Genomic DNA, 15,421 nt, shown 5'->3' with positions numbered 1-15,421 from the left:
TACCCATTAGTTGTACCTCAGACCAGCAAACCTTCACCCCAGATCCCTCTGGTGTAGCTCTTATAGCCACTATGATAAAAGATAACTAAACATGTATCTACTCTTCCTCAAATGTCCTTAAATAAGAGTATTTTACTTGTTCTGGCTCAGGGTTTTATTCAGGCTTTGATCCTTCTTATTTATTACTGTCTGGTAAAAAAAAAAAAAAAGAATAATACCTCATGTCCTGAAGAGATTCAAGATTCTGAATCTGGACAGGAAGATGAAGGGACAGATACAAGCTTTCTCCTCAGTTTTCTGATTCATGCTCAGAGGAGAACTTAGCATTTCATTCTCCTTTTGCAGTCCCTCTCTTTTTGAAACTGTTTCCAAAATGTGCCAGTGTTCTCACTGAAGTTATACTGAGGTTTCTCAGTCTCTCAGAAAATTTTATTAGCCATTACAGAAAGAAATTCATGAACCTTCTCCAATTATTCCAGTTCTGTTAGCTTTGAAGGACATGTGTGTGTCTTTGCCTGTATTTTCCCTGATAGCCAGCCTGCTGCCCCTAAAAAGGCAAATAAAATGTACAAAGTTCCTCAGTCTTGTTAAAGTCTTATACACTCTTCCCAAACCTGACCCAGCAGCTGTAACTTTAGTTATTCCCAATGCTGCTAAACAGGTAATTCCTATCCTGCTCTTTCTGATAAGGATGGTATGATTGTTGATAGGCATGAAAAAATAGTGTATACTTCTGTGACTTTGATTTTCAAAATTTTGAATGACCAGGCTCACATTTTAATGTTTATTCTGACTAATTGTAAGAGTAGAAGGAAGGTCTTGTCTGCAGTTTCTTCTTGTGAGGAAACATCTGCTGTAAATTCTTTAGTTTCTTCTATTGCACTAGTCACTCACTCTGTTTACAATGTGTGTATTACTCAGTTGATACTTCTTCCAGGGCTGTGGCATCTGGTACTGTTTTGAGGAGGTTTGCCTGGCTGCATTCTCAGAACCTCCCAAAAGGGTGTGAATAGTGAGGCCTTTTTTTCTCTTTTGGATAGAGGTTCACTTTTTGATTCATTTGCAGCAGGGGTGATCAAAAAATGTGATGAATGGGATAAGTTAAATCAGGGAATCTCTAAGATTTTCTGCCCTCCTTTTTCAAATTTTCTAAGGGGTTCTGTAATTTATATATAGATACCCTACAACCCATTGAAAAGTCAGTTTTCCAAATGGAAAAAAAGCCCGAGAGACTAATTAAAAATCAACTGATTGCACCTACCAGCTATTTTTCAGTTTGAGATCACAGTACAGTGGGGATTGGGGAAGTTGCCCTTTCCCCACTGTAATGTAATCTTGGAGTTGGTATAAATAAATAGCAGGTGTGGGGGGGGGGGTTTGCAGGGAGACGAGATTTATTTTTTATTTAATCTTTATGATTCAAAGTAGAGTGTCTTCAAATCTTTGTGATTCAAACTGTTCTAGTTGTATATCAGGCATTCAAAGTTTTGATACTTCGAACATCTGTTATAGGCTCATATATATATATATATATATATATATATATATATATACCAGAGAAACACCAGTCCATGTGAACGAAAAACCCAGAGCACAATTAAGTAAAATGTCCCAACAAAGTGGAGGAGTACAGAATATAAGCAACCAACTCAATCAGCAACTTGAATAAGTTCAGGTAGGCGTTGTAAAATCCAAACTTCTTTAATAACAAAAGTGTGTGAGCGCTTTCGCAGTGAAACACTGCTTCTTCAGACCATTATGCTTCAAGGTTATTCTTCAGGCTTTGCATGTTTAACAACAGGGTTTTGGCAGGCTATCCTGCAGTCACTATGGTGGGGTGGGTTGGGGGGGGGCTGTGCTCCGAACACTCCCCTGCTAATTATATACTCCAACTCCAAGACTGCACAATCCCAAAAAAAGGCATATTCACCAATTGCTGGGATTATACAATCTTGCACCGCTATCAGCCATCTACGTTGTCAACCAAAGTGAATTGATAAAACAGAGGTCTATTTAAACTTCACTAAACTACTAGCACATAACCAGATAGCTAAATGGATAGAGAGATAAAATAACTGAATAAAGAGATAAAATGTATATATGTGGGGTTTATGACCAAGAACAGAAATGCAAAAGCATCAAAACACAGATGATCAGTGCTTACTTTTCAGAAATGCAAAAAACAAAAACATTGAAACAAAAAAAGACTGGAAAGGAACCACTTTACATTGGTGATGCTTGAAAGAAAAAAAAACATACCAATGCATTCAGATCAAATTTTTCTGAGCTGTGGTACTGTTACAGAAAGGGTTTTTCAATGATAGGGTGTAGGACTGGGGTTAGGGTCAGGGTTATGATTAACACACACTACTAACTCATTAACACCTTTGTGGTGTGTAATGTAACACCTCTAGCAGTCTACACGCAGCTTGCATTCCTGAGCATTTTCTGAAAAATAAACGTAAAAAGCATAAGATAAACAAATGTATATATTTTGTGAACTGTAAAAGCTGTTAGAATTGCACAAATAGCAATGTTATCAGTAAGAAGTATTCTTTATAGTGATAATAGTGCATTCATAATCTTTTCATAAATACTATGATATATTATAATGCACACGAACCGCAGATTATATTTTTTGCTAAATGTTTACAAATTCTCATATCTTGGAAACTGCACAACCTAGACATATATTGTTAGAACAGTTTTGTTAACCAGACATAAGCTTTCACCTGTCAAAAAGAAATTCCTCTGAGTGCATGTGTGCTGAGATATTTACAGAAATATGAAAACATATGCTTAATTATATAATTAGCCATACAAATAACCATGAATATCTCTCAAGATGTGCAACTTACAATGCAAATATCACTGTTTTCTTCAACAGCATCTAAAGTTTCACTTGATGTCATGCAACAGTTTGTAAGTCACTTGTTTTTTGAAGTATTACATACATATGGAAATATTGTTTGTTTTCATAATCACTAACAATCAGTTAGCAATATCTGTTTGTACAGTGTGATATACATGGACATTGACAATGAATTTCTCTGTCTCCCACAATGGCATATCACACCATACCCCTCAGTAAGGGCTCTCAGTTATGAAAAAATTTACACAAACGTGAAAAATAATGATTAATTTCTCTACTGCAGTACATCCCAGATTAACAATATTAGTGTCCTTTTGTTAACAGCTCCTTGCAGTTTCTAATACTGTCTATTATTCGCTGTTAAGTTGCTTAGTTAAGGAACACGTAGCCAAAAAAGGTCTGGATGCCATAAGGAGCTATGGGTATGAACTGAAAATATACAAAAAAAAGGCATTTTAGGCTTGGATGGCGTAGTGGTTAAGGTGTTTACCTTACAAACACAAGGGTCAGGGTTTGATTCTCACATGGAGTAATTGGCTAGGCTTAAAATGGCTCACAAGGGCAGTTAGCCTAGTACTAACCTATGAATGAGCAGGGGTGGTGGGTTGGGTTCACCACCATACTAATGCGTGTTTACCCTAACCCTGTTAGATAGCATTGTTTTGCATTTGGCTAAGAAAAAGGGTACTCTTAGTGAGCTTTGTGCTCTTTAGCTGTTGTTAGTAAGTTTATGCCCTTTCTGCCTTCACCTTGTCTAGGTTTTTGTTTGTTTACTGATGCATTTGTTTGTTTGTTTGCTTGCTTTTCCATTCTAGAGTATTTGAAGCATGTTTCAGACCAGATGAGGATATGAAAAAATAAGGGTAATAATCTGTATGGGAGTAGTTCTGGGGGATGTGAGGAGCTTGCAGAAGTAGGGAGTTCAGAGAAGAGATTCCCTGGTATGCCCTTATATAACTGAAGAATCAAACCAAATCCTTTAATGTTGTTGTCTTTCGGCTTTTCCTGGTTAGGGGTCACCACAGCGGAACTCCGGTCCGCTAATGATTGGCAGTAGATTTTCATGAACGCCGAGGTGCCAGCTCGATGTTCAACCTTCAACGAAGGCATGCCCATTTACACATGTCTTTCGAATGCCCACCCAACCGCGAGGAGGACATGCAGACTCCACACAGAAGGCACTCCTCGCACTCCAGCCGAGAATCGAATGGGAGAACCTCTTGCTGTGAGGCAACAACGCTACCGCTGCACCACCACGGAAGTAAACCAAATCCTTTAATAGTGCACAAAATATGAGACCTAATAATTCAGAAGAAATTGCAGATTCAGTGTGACAGAGGAAAAATATTTAGAGTGTAATGATTTAATTAATTGACAGAATTTTTATGCAATAATCTAAAAATATAACAAATAAAAATAACAGTGATCAGTATTTCTTTTTATTGGACTGGTTGAAAAGAGTAAAGGTTCAGTTTTTCTTCAATGATAGTTTGAAATGGAGTGCTTTGTGAAAAATATGAGAAAGTCTAACATTTGTCAGTAAGACTCAATTCACTGATCATACACAATCCCATAGTTATTGTGGAGAAAACAGTAGTTTGTGACCACTGAAACATAATTAGGCCTGCTGCCAAAGTTAACATTTTGAGTATTTAAATAGGTAATGCAAACTTTTTTATATTGTTAGGATTAATCAAAAGAGTTTGATGTTGTGAGGTCCAGACTGTCAGCACCTGGAATATATTATTTTGTTGTCTCCTGTTCGTTTTCACATATTTTAAACAGTCAAAACTATGGTTGTAAAACTGTCCTCAAGAAGTGCAAACTTAGTTGTCTACACATGAAAAAGAAATATTTATGATCACACAGGATTGCAAGAGCATTTCATAGTTCCCATACAGCAGTTAATGTTCACTTTTCTTTAGTTGTGCTTGATCTGCTGAGGTGCATTTATGGTTTACATGTATCTTGTTTTAATAACAAGCTATGTCTTTCTTTTCAAATTTTACATTGTTTGCAAGGTGACTTAGTGGACTGGTTATACTTAAAAATTAGTACAAGATGAACCAGACCCCTTAAAAAAAAAAAAAAAAAAACTAGACACAGACCCCTGACTCATGGTAAATGCATCTGCATTGGCTTCCTATGTCCCTAGTTCAGTTAGCATCCCAGGCATCAAAGACTGGGCCTGGAATGGAGAAGAGCAACAAGTCTTTACCCAAGGGTCATGGAAAATGGGTATCTTTTTGGAGCATATTCCCCACCAGTGACTATCTGGCACAGACAGATGAAGCTTCAGCTGTGACCCAGGCAAACGGGGTTTGAGTAATAGAACAAGCACTGGAGGAGTGAAGGGGTATCCCACTTGCCAATCCTAGAGGCCCAAAGCATCAGGAGGGTTTCATGCACACATGAGCTCACAGAGTTGGTGTAATTTACATGGTGAAAATCATCACACATGCTTTGGAGGGAATGCTTCTTGTTGAAGTGAGGGCACATTCATAGTTGTCAGACCATTGCATGCCCTTACTCAGCTCTCAGTCAACTCAGTGGGGATAGTGGTAGTAAAAGTAAAAGACTTAAACCACCCCTCCTAGTTGACGGCTGCCCTAGTGATAGGGAATGAATTAGTGGGTGGGTGGGGCCTGAAGATCAACAAACAGTGGGAGGCAAAAAGAGCAAAAAAAAATATGGAGAGCATCATCCCTCTATGGAATTATTACTCACCCACCTCTTTTATGCTAATCAAGGTGTGTATTAGTGGAAGGATAGGCACAGCGTGGTGAAAGTTGTTTTCTTCTTCACTCTCCTATACAGATGTCAAGATGGAAACAAAATATCAAGACAAAAAAATAGTAAAAAATGTAATGTTGAGCAACTCAGTTTATGTAACTGTGATTGACTACTTATGTGGTTATTGTCAGTATGAAATTCCTTTTGTAATTATTATTTTAGTGGAAAATGTAAAGACTTCCGGTGTGAAAATAAAGAATCTTATTCTCCTTTAGAGCAACAGACCAGGTAGCATATAGTGTGGTTGGGGGCTGGTGGCAGGTCTCTTTAACAGTTGAGACAAGTAGTCAGAATATATGTAGCTTAAATGATTTTGATTATGTGCTTGAATGTGGTCTTAAAAATAAACAGAAATCTAAAGAAATATATCTGAGTATTCAGATTTCAGTATACAAGCTTAGGAGGGTATTTACCACTTAAATCCCAAAATTATGATATGTAATAGCATGACTCAGCTCTGGTAAGAAATATTTTAATGCTACTTTAAGCTAGTGCTTTCAGTGCAGGAAAGGAAGATGTCTTGGTTTGTTGCATTGTTGTATCAGTGCAGTGGATGAGGGTCCTCTTTCATTAACAGGGAATTATGGGTAGTAATGCTGTCCAAAATGTTGAAAGGTTAAGATGTGGGTAGGAAAAAAAAAAAAAAAAAGGTAGAGTGGGATAGCCCAACGTTGTAGTGCAGGTTGTCTGGTTTTGTAAGCCCTGAATTACTAATGTGCCCCTAGTATAACAGTGCTGAAGTGCATTTTTATTTGGCCGTACAAGGTACGTTAATCAAGAGGGACTGTACGTGAACCAAGCAGCAGTATTGAAAGGATAAGGGGTTCTTTAGTGACAATGAAGACAAAAAAGCACTACAGGCTAACAAGTATCGTAAAACAGATTGCAATTAGTTTGCTATATTCTAAACTATTAAATGCTTTACATCAGCAAGTGTGAACCATCTACGCTAAGTAATATGCATATGATAATATGGGGATATGATGCTGAACTGTCATTTTACTGCATAAATTAAATGTCACTTTATTTTCAGTTTCGCTGCTGTGGTGTGCTGAACTTCACTGACTGGTTCGAGGTTTACAATAGCACTAAGGTGCCATCTTCCTGTTGTCTGGAGCTAAGCAAGGAGTGTCAGCAGACAGAGAGCATGTGGTGGGGAAATGTAAGTAACACATGAGCACTCTTTCATAGTATGGTGTATGATTCCCAAATTTTTCCAACCTCTTGTTTTTATTAGATTTATCTGTATAATATACTACTATTAATTTTAACAAGTTACTTCACTGGAGGTCACAGCCAAGTTTGGCAGTACTCTGTTCCCAGTAAGTGTGCCACAATTTTTAAGCAGAAAACATCAGCTAGTAGGAACTGTGCTGTGCTCTCACAATTTGTATAATTTATTCACTTTTTGAACTGTATGATTTTTTTACAATGAAGTCTGAAGTAGTCTTTTTTGGGAGAGGGTAGATTTAGTTCTGCTACTTTAATTTCCTGCCTACCCAGGAAATCTTGAATTACCCTGAAGACCTGTAAAACACTGGGACACAGAAGTAAAGTGAGATAGTTTATTGACTTAACATAGGTTTTACAACATATCTAATTGAGCTTTCAGACTAACATGATCCTTTCAAGAGGTATCCAAGTCTCAATAAGTTAACTCCAGCTAAAGAGTTTTATTATAATAAAAGCTCAAGAAGTTGTATTGTAAAACCTATACTGACTGATTGATTTACACTTTTTTGAACAGATTTGTCCCACTAGACCAATCCATTAAAAGATACCACATCAACTCTGTGTTCCAGTGTTTTTTGTCAGTGGGCCATTGCAGTGTTTTTCCCTATTTTTTTCTGGTTCCAAGACCTATGTGGGATCTCCTTAGATCAACTGTACCTTCTTTGATCAGCTGCTAAGAAAAAGCATGTTATGCTCAGGTGCTACAGAACTGTCTTCCTACACATTCAGACATCCATAAATGGAAGCTTTCAGACACCCACAAATGGAACTTCTATAACCAGCTCTCTGAAAATAGCTGTATTTCAGCACATAGCTCAGCCTGTTAAAGTACCATTGTGGAGCACAGATAACATCAGTATGTCAGAAACAGTCAAAATGTTGAAAGTCATATCATTACACTGTGTGTGCATGCCAACTCTGCCCATGCTCTCCACTATATTTTTTATTGTCCAGGACTGCCTGACCCAAAATAATCGGGACATGTAGTACATCTAAAATTTAGAATCATTATCAGTTGTAATTCTGATGAACAGGGGCTATGGGTTCTAAGTCTATAATCACTGCCATTCATGTTTGATGTGATCCAGAACTTGCAGTAAGAGTTTTCACTCCCACCACTGGTACCTGGTAACATTCAAAGGGCAGTTGGCCTTAAGAGTATAATGTAAAAGTGCACAGCTCCCTTGGGTAATAGCAAAGTCCTGTCACTTTATTCGGCCGCAGATAAGAGTTACAGTCTCTACTCAAATGGCAGCAATTAATTCAAAGCAGTCACTATTCCAAAGGCGGATCTCTCATTGTTTGGTACATGGGTATAGTACATAAACTCTTTAACCAATAAATAAACCATCAACCACAAGCATTCAAAGTTGAATAATACAGTCACTTTAGTACATCAAACTTCAACCAGTTCTTTTTCTTCTTTCGGCTTTTCCCGGTTAGGGGTCGCCACAGCAGATCACCTGTCCGCTTATGATTGGCAGTGGAGTTTTACAGTGTTGAGTTGCCAGCCCGGCGCCCAACCTTCCACAGAAGACACTCACACCTAGGGCCAATTTAGAGTGTCCAATCCACCTACAACATGTCTTTGGGATGTGGAAGGAAAGCGGAGCACCATCAAACTTCAACCAGTTACGTAACTGAAATAAATAAGTGAAAGCATTTCTTTTCCAAGTGAATATATAAACAGTTAAGGATTTCGATAGACATTCAGAAATGAAAAATGACAGACGATGGTAAAAAAAAAAACTTAACATTTAAAATAATATACATTTTTCTCTGGATAATGTCCCTTAATGTTTCTGTTTTTTTCAGTCCAGAACATAACTTCTGAGTCCTTTCAGGCAATAGAATTTTGGCTCTGCCCGAATTGCTTCAGTAGCAAAAACAATAGCTCCAGTATTTTCTGTTTCCCTCTGTAACTGGTAACTCATTTAAAACACAGTCTCTCTGTATGTAAGTACTCAACAGGATTTCTTGTGACATTTGAATTTTAGATACTCATCCTGATTCTACAGTTATACACCAATGTGGAAGCATAAGATTCAGTAAGGCAGAGTCCAACTAAGGGAAATCATAAACCCGCGGTGGTGGTGCTGCGGTGGCATTGTCGCCTCACAGTAAGACACTGTCCAGTTCGAATCTCAGCTAGAGCATCTTCTGCGTGGAGATATGTGTGAATGGGCGTACCTTCGTTGAAGGTTGTGCGTCAGGGCTGGTAACTCGGCATGTAAAAATCAACTACCAATCATTAGCAGACCGGAGTTCCGCTGTGGTGACCCCTAACCGGGGAAAAGCGCAAACAAATCATGTGAACTAAACAGAATCAGCAGAGACTGTAATAGTGCACACATTTTAAGTAATGATTGGTTGAACTGAAATTCATTTCCACACTAGCAAATTAAAGTTGTATTCCATTTTACACATTTTGTTTTACATGTCACACCTCACTGAAAAAGGCAAGTATGGTGCAATGTCTTTACTTTTATCTTTTAAACAAGTATTTACACACATTTTGATCTGACATAGCTCCAGTATAACTTGTTTATTTGTATGCATTTTCCCTTTGAACCATAGTTAACAGTTTCTCAGTTTATTGCAGTTTTCTTTACAGTAATATCCACAAACAGCATTTTACAGATTATCTGCCTAAACTAGCCAACATATACAGCATCTTAAAAGTGTTTTAAAAGCCAGTATTACATTTGTTGTAAAACCTGAGTGATGTAGCACTCCCTGTGTGGTCTAAACTGTAGTAACAGTTAGCCATGGCTTAAAAAAGAAAATCTATTTTTTTAAGTACAACCTGAGCACTGTAGTACTCCATGCAGGCAGGGTATAAACTGTAGCAAGCAGTTTATTACAGTTTAAAAAAAGAAATGAGCTTTTTAATAAAATGTGGGAAAGAAGGGTTGGGTGCAGTGCTCAGAAACAGGACCTGAATGGTTGAGTATGGGGGGGGGGGGTACATGATGAAGGAACTGCCTGTTTTTTTTTTTTTGCTGTTCAGTGGAAGAGTTGGGATGGGTGTGCATTGAACTGGCGAGCAGCTAATTACAGTGATGTGCTTTTTCGCTCTTCACTTGAGCTGGAAGGGTAGGAAGCTAGTTCATGGTACCGGCACAGGGCACTTGTTGAGCCAGCTATGCTTCTGTATAGAATTACAAGTGTGAATGAGTGTAAAGTGTGTTAGAGCCAAGACTAACATATCTCAGAGCATTTTCCCCTACTGTGAGGTACAGCAGTCTTGGGGAGTCAGTATATGTAACTAGTAGGGGTGTTGCGGGGTATAGGAGGGCAAAGTTCCCTGCAAAAAAAAAAAAAAAAAAAAAAAACTTGAAAGGTGGAATAGCACATTCAGAATTCACTATTTTTAATTATAGTTAATTTTTTAGAGTATCAGAAAATTACACACTCAGCTTTTTTGCCCCTGATAGAAAGTCATAGCAGAACTCAAACATTTGGAAAATATAAGATACATAAATTACGGACTGTATTAAATGATGGCATACAATATCAACTATAAATGGTTTCCATTGTTTTTTAGCAAGAATTTTGACACCGTACATGATTGAAAGTTCATAGTAATTTTACTTTTCAAAGAAAAGCTGCAATAATTTAGAAGTACTGTTTGTGGCAAATATATGGTGCTGTATACTACTTAAAGGGTTTGCTGTATGTTATACAATTCTAAATACAGTTCATATTTTTTTAACTTGGCAATTCTTCAGAGAATGAAACATTTACTGAAACTAGATTAAACATATACATGTCCCATTAAATGTGTAGTATATGTGCATTAAAGGCAGTGACTAATTTAACTTGTTTTTAAATACCTCCCTGGTAATTTAGAAAGATGTAGCTGCAAATTCTGCATTCTGTAGCTCCCACTGTAAACCTGAGGTAAATGTTTGCAAATCCATCAATACAGAAACTGTACTATATTACTGATGCAGTACAACAGAAGCAGCTAGTCAAAGTATATACAGAGTATTATGACTAGTTCTCCAATCATAACCAACTTTTTATGTCTGAAACATGGACAGAAAGAAAGCTCAAGATGTGAATTTATTGGCACCCATGTCAAGAACACATTAATAATAATGGCTATGACTGGTTAAACTTTATCATAATTCTTTATAGTGTGTGGAGCTTTATCTGTTCCATGTAGTACCAGTCACAGAAAAATGGTAGGAGAGCAAAACCATTGAAAGCTGAGAAAACATGTAGCACTGTCTAACAGACAGCAGGCAGATATGAAGTGTTGCTCTGAAGATGTAACGGCTTAAAAAGATGTTGGGCATTTTGTTCTGTAACACTTATTCATAAGCATAACAATGTGAAGTATTTAACAGTTTTAAAAGCTTTTTTATTTTTACCTTCTGTTACTTATCTTTGTTGGCTGACACCATCTTCTGTTAATCCCTAGCTTGAGATTCAATCTAACAGCATTTGAGGTGCTTAGCCAGAGATTTAGTCATCTTTCTAGTGTTGGAAAGGTGCTTAACAGGCTTGTCTTTTCTCATTTTTAGAGTGCAACCATGATGTCCCATGCAGTTTAAGCAATTCTGTCTCTGCATGTCTCAATAACAGGAGCTAAACACATCAGGCAGTTACAAGACATTAGCAATTCTCCTGCAAGCTGCACTTTCCAGTCATAGCTAACTTTGGCTTAAATTTAAGTTGTATTTCTTGCTTGAAGAACTCTTAGCATTGTCGCTACCATTTAAAGTAAAACTGAGGTTTGTCTTTAATAAGTATGATGGCTATACCACTAATGTACTTGGCAAAGAGTACCTCTCTTTTTAAGTAAATTCACTCAGATGTATTGAAATAACCAAGCCGTTCAAGCTGACGATGTTCTTCGAGTTTCACTGTTGCAGTCATTACATTTGGGATAATCTGCTGGCAGGTTGCTCTCAGTTGTCCTAAATTCCAAAGTCTTGGGTACTGCGTCGGTTGCTGTCTTCTCTTCCATGACGTCAGGTCATCAGGGGTATAAAACATGCAGCCGACGCCATTTTCTTTAGTCTTTCCTGCCGCGCGGTGCCCGAAGCAGAAGCATTTCGCAAGTGCCGGTCAGTCAACTACTGAAATATTCAAGTTTGAGTTTCAGAACCGAAGTCTTCACTAAAGCTAAGTACCCTGTTGGGAAACTTTTTTTTTTGCTTTTTACCTCTGTCAGAAAAAGTTAATAATTGTATTATTTGTGGGAAGCAAATACCTCATAAGGATTTCCATTTATACTGTATTCCTTGCCTAGGCCCTGATCACAACATGACTGGCTGTCGGTTTTGTGCTAGATTTAACCAACGCACTATTAAGCGTTGGTATATTTTTGCATCAACGTATTTTAGAAATAGATTTAACTGCCCAGAAATGTCATCGGATAGCAATCCGACTACCGGAGTACATAAAAAACGCAAAGAAAAGGACAGAGAAAGGCAGTCGAGATCCAAAACTGACAACAAAGCTTCTCCTAAGCCAGTCGCCGGTTCTCAGTGAGGCGCCTTTGCAGCCCGATACCCACTACCTTCGAGTCGCAGGCCTCTACCGACACCCATGTGGAGTCCGGCATGCCGCAAGATACTCAAGGTATTGAACTGACTGATGTATCTCCCTCGGGTGGGTCCGGAGCTGCTGAGCAGGTACCGGCTTCTGAGGGTGTATTCAGACCTCAACATGTGTATATCAAACCGACGACAGCTGCAAAACCAAAGACAAAAGCAATTTCTAAACCTAAAAAACTGACGCATGAGTCACGTACACAGGCCTCTATACCTAAAAAACAGATGATCAAAATGGCTGAAGACCTTATTACCTTGATCAGGGATACCGATCCCCCTCCAGATAAGAGGCCTAGGCAAGACACTGATTATGAATCTTCAGATCAGGTTTCTATTTCTTGTGATTCCTCTTCTGATCAGGAATTATCTATACCTCCCTATGAGGATTCTGATGCTGAGGAGTCTATTCCATCTGCATCTCCTCCTGAGGATTATTCATTTGGAGAAACCTTGCATACTTTGAGAGAGCATTTTCACTGGGAGAGTCAAGACTTCTCAGAATCAAAAAAGAGGCTCAGGGATTTCCTTCTTCGCCCTCAGCACAAGCCTTTAGCCATCCCCCCTGTTTTAGACATTGTGGATGATGTGTTTTCGGAGTCAAGCTTGACCCCTGACTCCTTACCTCCGGCTCCCAGTAAGCCTCACAGATATTGCAGAGTCCCCGACTCATGTAAATATTTATTTAGAAACCCTGCTGCTGATCCTGAAACTATTTCACAGGGTCCAAAGGGAGTTAAGGCCTCAGCAGCAAAAAACCCTACCCCCTCTGACAGAGATTCTAGGGCACTGGACAGATGGGGAAAAAAGGTTTTTACATCTGCAACCTTGGCAATCAGGGTTTTAAATTGTCAATTTCATATGCTTAAGTACCAACAACATGTTATGGGATTGCTGAAACAGAAAATTGTTGATTTCAGAATGTGCAGAAAATAAAGAATTGCAGGAATCATTGCATGCAGTTGAACAAGTTGGAAAGCATACTTTGCAATGTGGTTTTGATTCTTTAGAGGCCTCCTGCAGGGCTGCAGTTATTGGATCTGTGATTAGGAGGCATGCCTGGTTAAAGGAACAAAATTTGCCTGATCATGTTAAAGCTAAATTGCTAGATGCACCTTTATAGCATGATTCTCTGTTTGGTATTAAGGCAGACGAGGTTTTAAAGAAAATGGAAGACAAAGCTAAGTCTATGCAACCTGTTAAAGATGTCTTACAAGTGCAACCACCAAGATTCAGTAGACACTAGCCTACAAAAAATTGGTCCTTTCCTGTGTCAGAGCTCAAAGGGGCAAATCCAGATGCCCTGAGGGTTCCAGGTACCAGGCTCAAGACTCATACAGGTCAAAGCAATGGGGCGCATCCACCTCCAAATCTGGAGGAGATAAAGCACAAACCTACAGAAAGCAAGCCCAATGACTTCTCTCTGCCTGCACCAAGCACTTATCTTTTGGCAGCACCCAAAGGGGGAAAATTAGCACTTTTTGCTCAAAATTGGCAGTTAATAACCCAGGACAAGTGGGTACTGAACATCGTATCACAGGGATACAGATTCCATTTCCACACTATGCCAGTGACAAATGGTTGGCCAGATCTGCCAAAAAATCAATGGGCAGAGGCACAGAAACAGATTACATCCCTCATGGATATGGGGGCCATTCAGACAGTACCAGAACAGGAAAAAGGACAAGGTTTTTACTCAAGACTGTTCTTGGTACCCAGAAAGGACAAGGCTTGGTGGCCAATACTGGATTTATCGATTTTGAACACATACCTGGACATTCCAAAATTCAAAATGCTCACTTTGCAGCAGCTTCTACCCATGCTGGGCAAGAATGCTTGGCTGGTGACTTTAGACCTAAAAGAGGCATACCTGCATGTCCCAATAAGACAGTCGTGCAGAAGTTACCTCAGATTCAAGGCTGGCTTAATGCATTACCAATTCTCTGCACTGCCCTTTGGCTTATCTACTGCGCCCAGGGTCTTTACAAAGTGCCTGTCACCAGTAATTGTATTTTGCAGACAAAGAAAGTATTCAAATATATCCTTACTTGGACGACTGTCTCATTCAAGCAGAGAACAAGGACACTCTTCTACGACACCTGGCATTTATGAAAAGGCTTCTAACATGCCTAGGGTACACAATAAACAAAAATAAATCACAACTGGTACCTTCTCAAAAGATAACATTCCTGGGTGCAAGCTTGAATACAACTACCCAGATGGCTTACCTCACACCAAACAAACAAAGGCAACTGACTACTTACTTCAAACTGATGGCAACGAAAACCCAGTCTTCTGCAAGACAAATTCTGCAGGCTCTGGGCTTCATGGCATCCTGCATCCTACTAATTCCATATGCAAGACTGTATATGAGGAAACTTCAATGGTACCTAAAAAGTTTATGGAGTCAACATTCACACAGTCTGGAAACAATGATTCCTCTCATTCCCTGCCTGCAACAGGAGTTTCTATGGTGGGCAAAGGCCTGTCACCAAAACATGGGACGGCCCTTCACTCTACCCCCTGCCAGCCAAACCTTAACAACAGACGCATCAGATTATGCCTGGCGTCCCACATGGCATGGCAGGAAGATGCATTCAGGGCATGTGGGCACCAAATCAGATGCATCTACATATCAACCAGAAAGAGATGCTAGCTGTTCAAAATGCCCTAACAGCCTTCAAGGACTTACTTCATCCAGGACAACTACTGATAAAGACGGACAACACCACAGTCATGTGGTATATAAACAAGCAAGGGGGCACACACTCATACCCCCTTTGCAGATTAGCTATGGCACTGTGAGACACAGCTTTGACCTACCAAATACATCTTCAAGCTCAATTCCTGCCAGGAAAATAAAACACTCTGGCAGACGATTTAAGCAGAAACCTTATGGATCCTCACGAGTGGAAACTAAATCCACAAGTCTTCAGCATGATAACAGAGAAATGGGGGA

General features: G+C 39.0%; 1 protein-coding gene across 1 annotated transcript in view; it reads left to right on the top strand.

Annotated features, from left to right (window-relative positions):
- The window catches only part of LOC122810586 (tetraspanin-4-like), a 662,136-nt gene that overhangs the window by 529,912 nt on the left and 116,803 nt on the right, over window positions 1-15,421 (top strand). Inside the window, exon 6 of the mRNA XM_044082164.1 lies at window positions 6,699-6,827. Within this exon, the coding sequence (XP_043938099.1) occupies window positions 6,699-6,827 (129 nt within the window). The remainder of the gene's footprint in view (window positions 1-6,698; window positions 6,828-15,421) is intronic.

Source organism: Protopterus annectens, chromosome 9.part0 (genome assembly GCF_019279795.1).
Source record: "Protopterus annectens isolate FY-2018-M chromosome 9.part0, PAN1.0, whole genome shotgun sequence".
NCBI lineage: Eukaryota > Metazoa > Chordata > Ceratodontiformes > Protopteridae > Protopterus > Protopterus annectens.
Note: the sequence above shows the minus strand (reverse complement) of the source record. Positions and strands in the feature narration are given on the sequence as shown.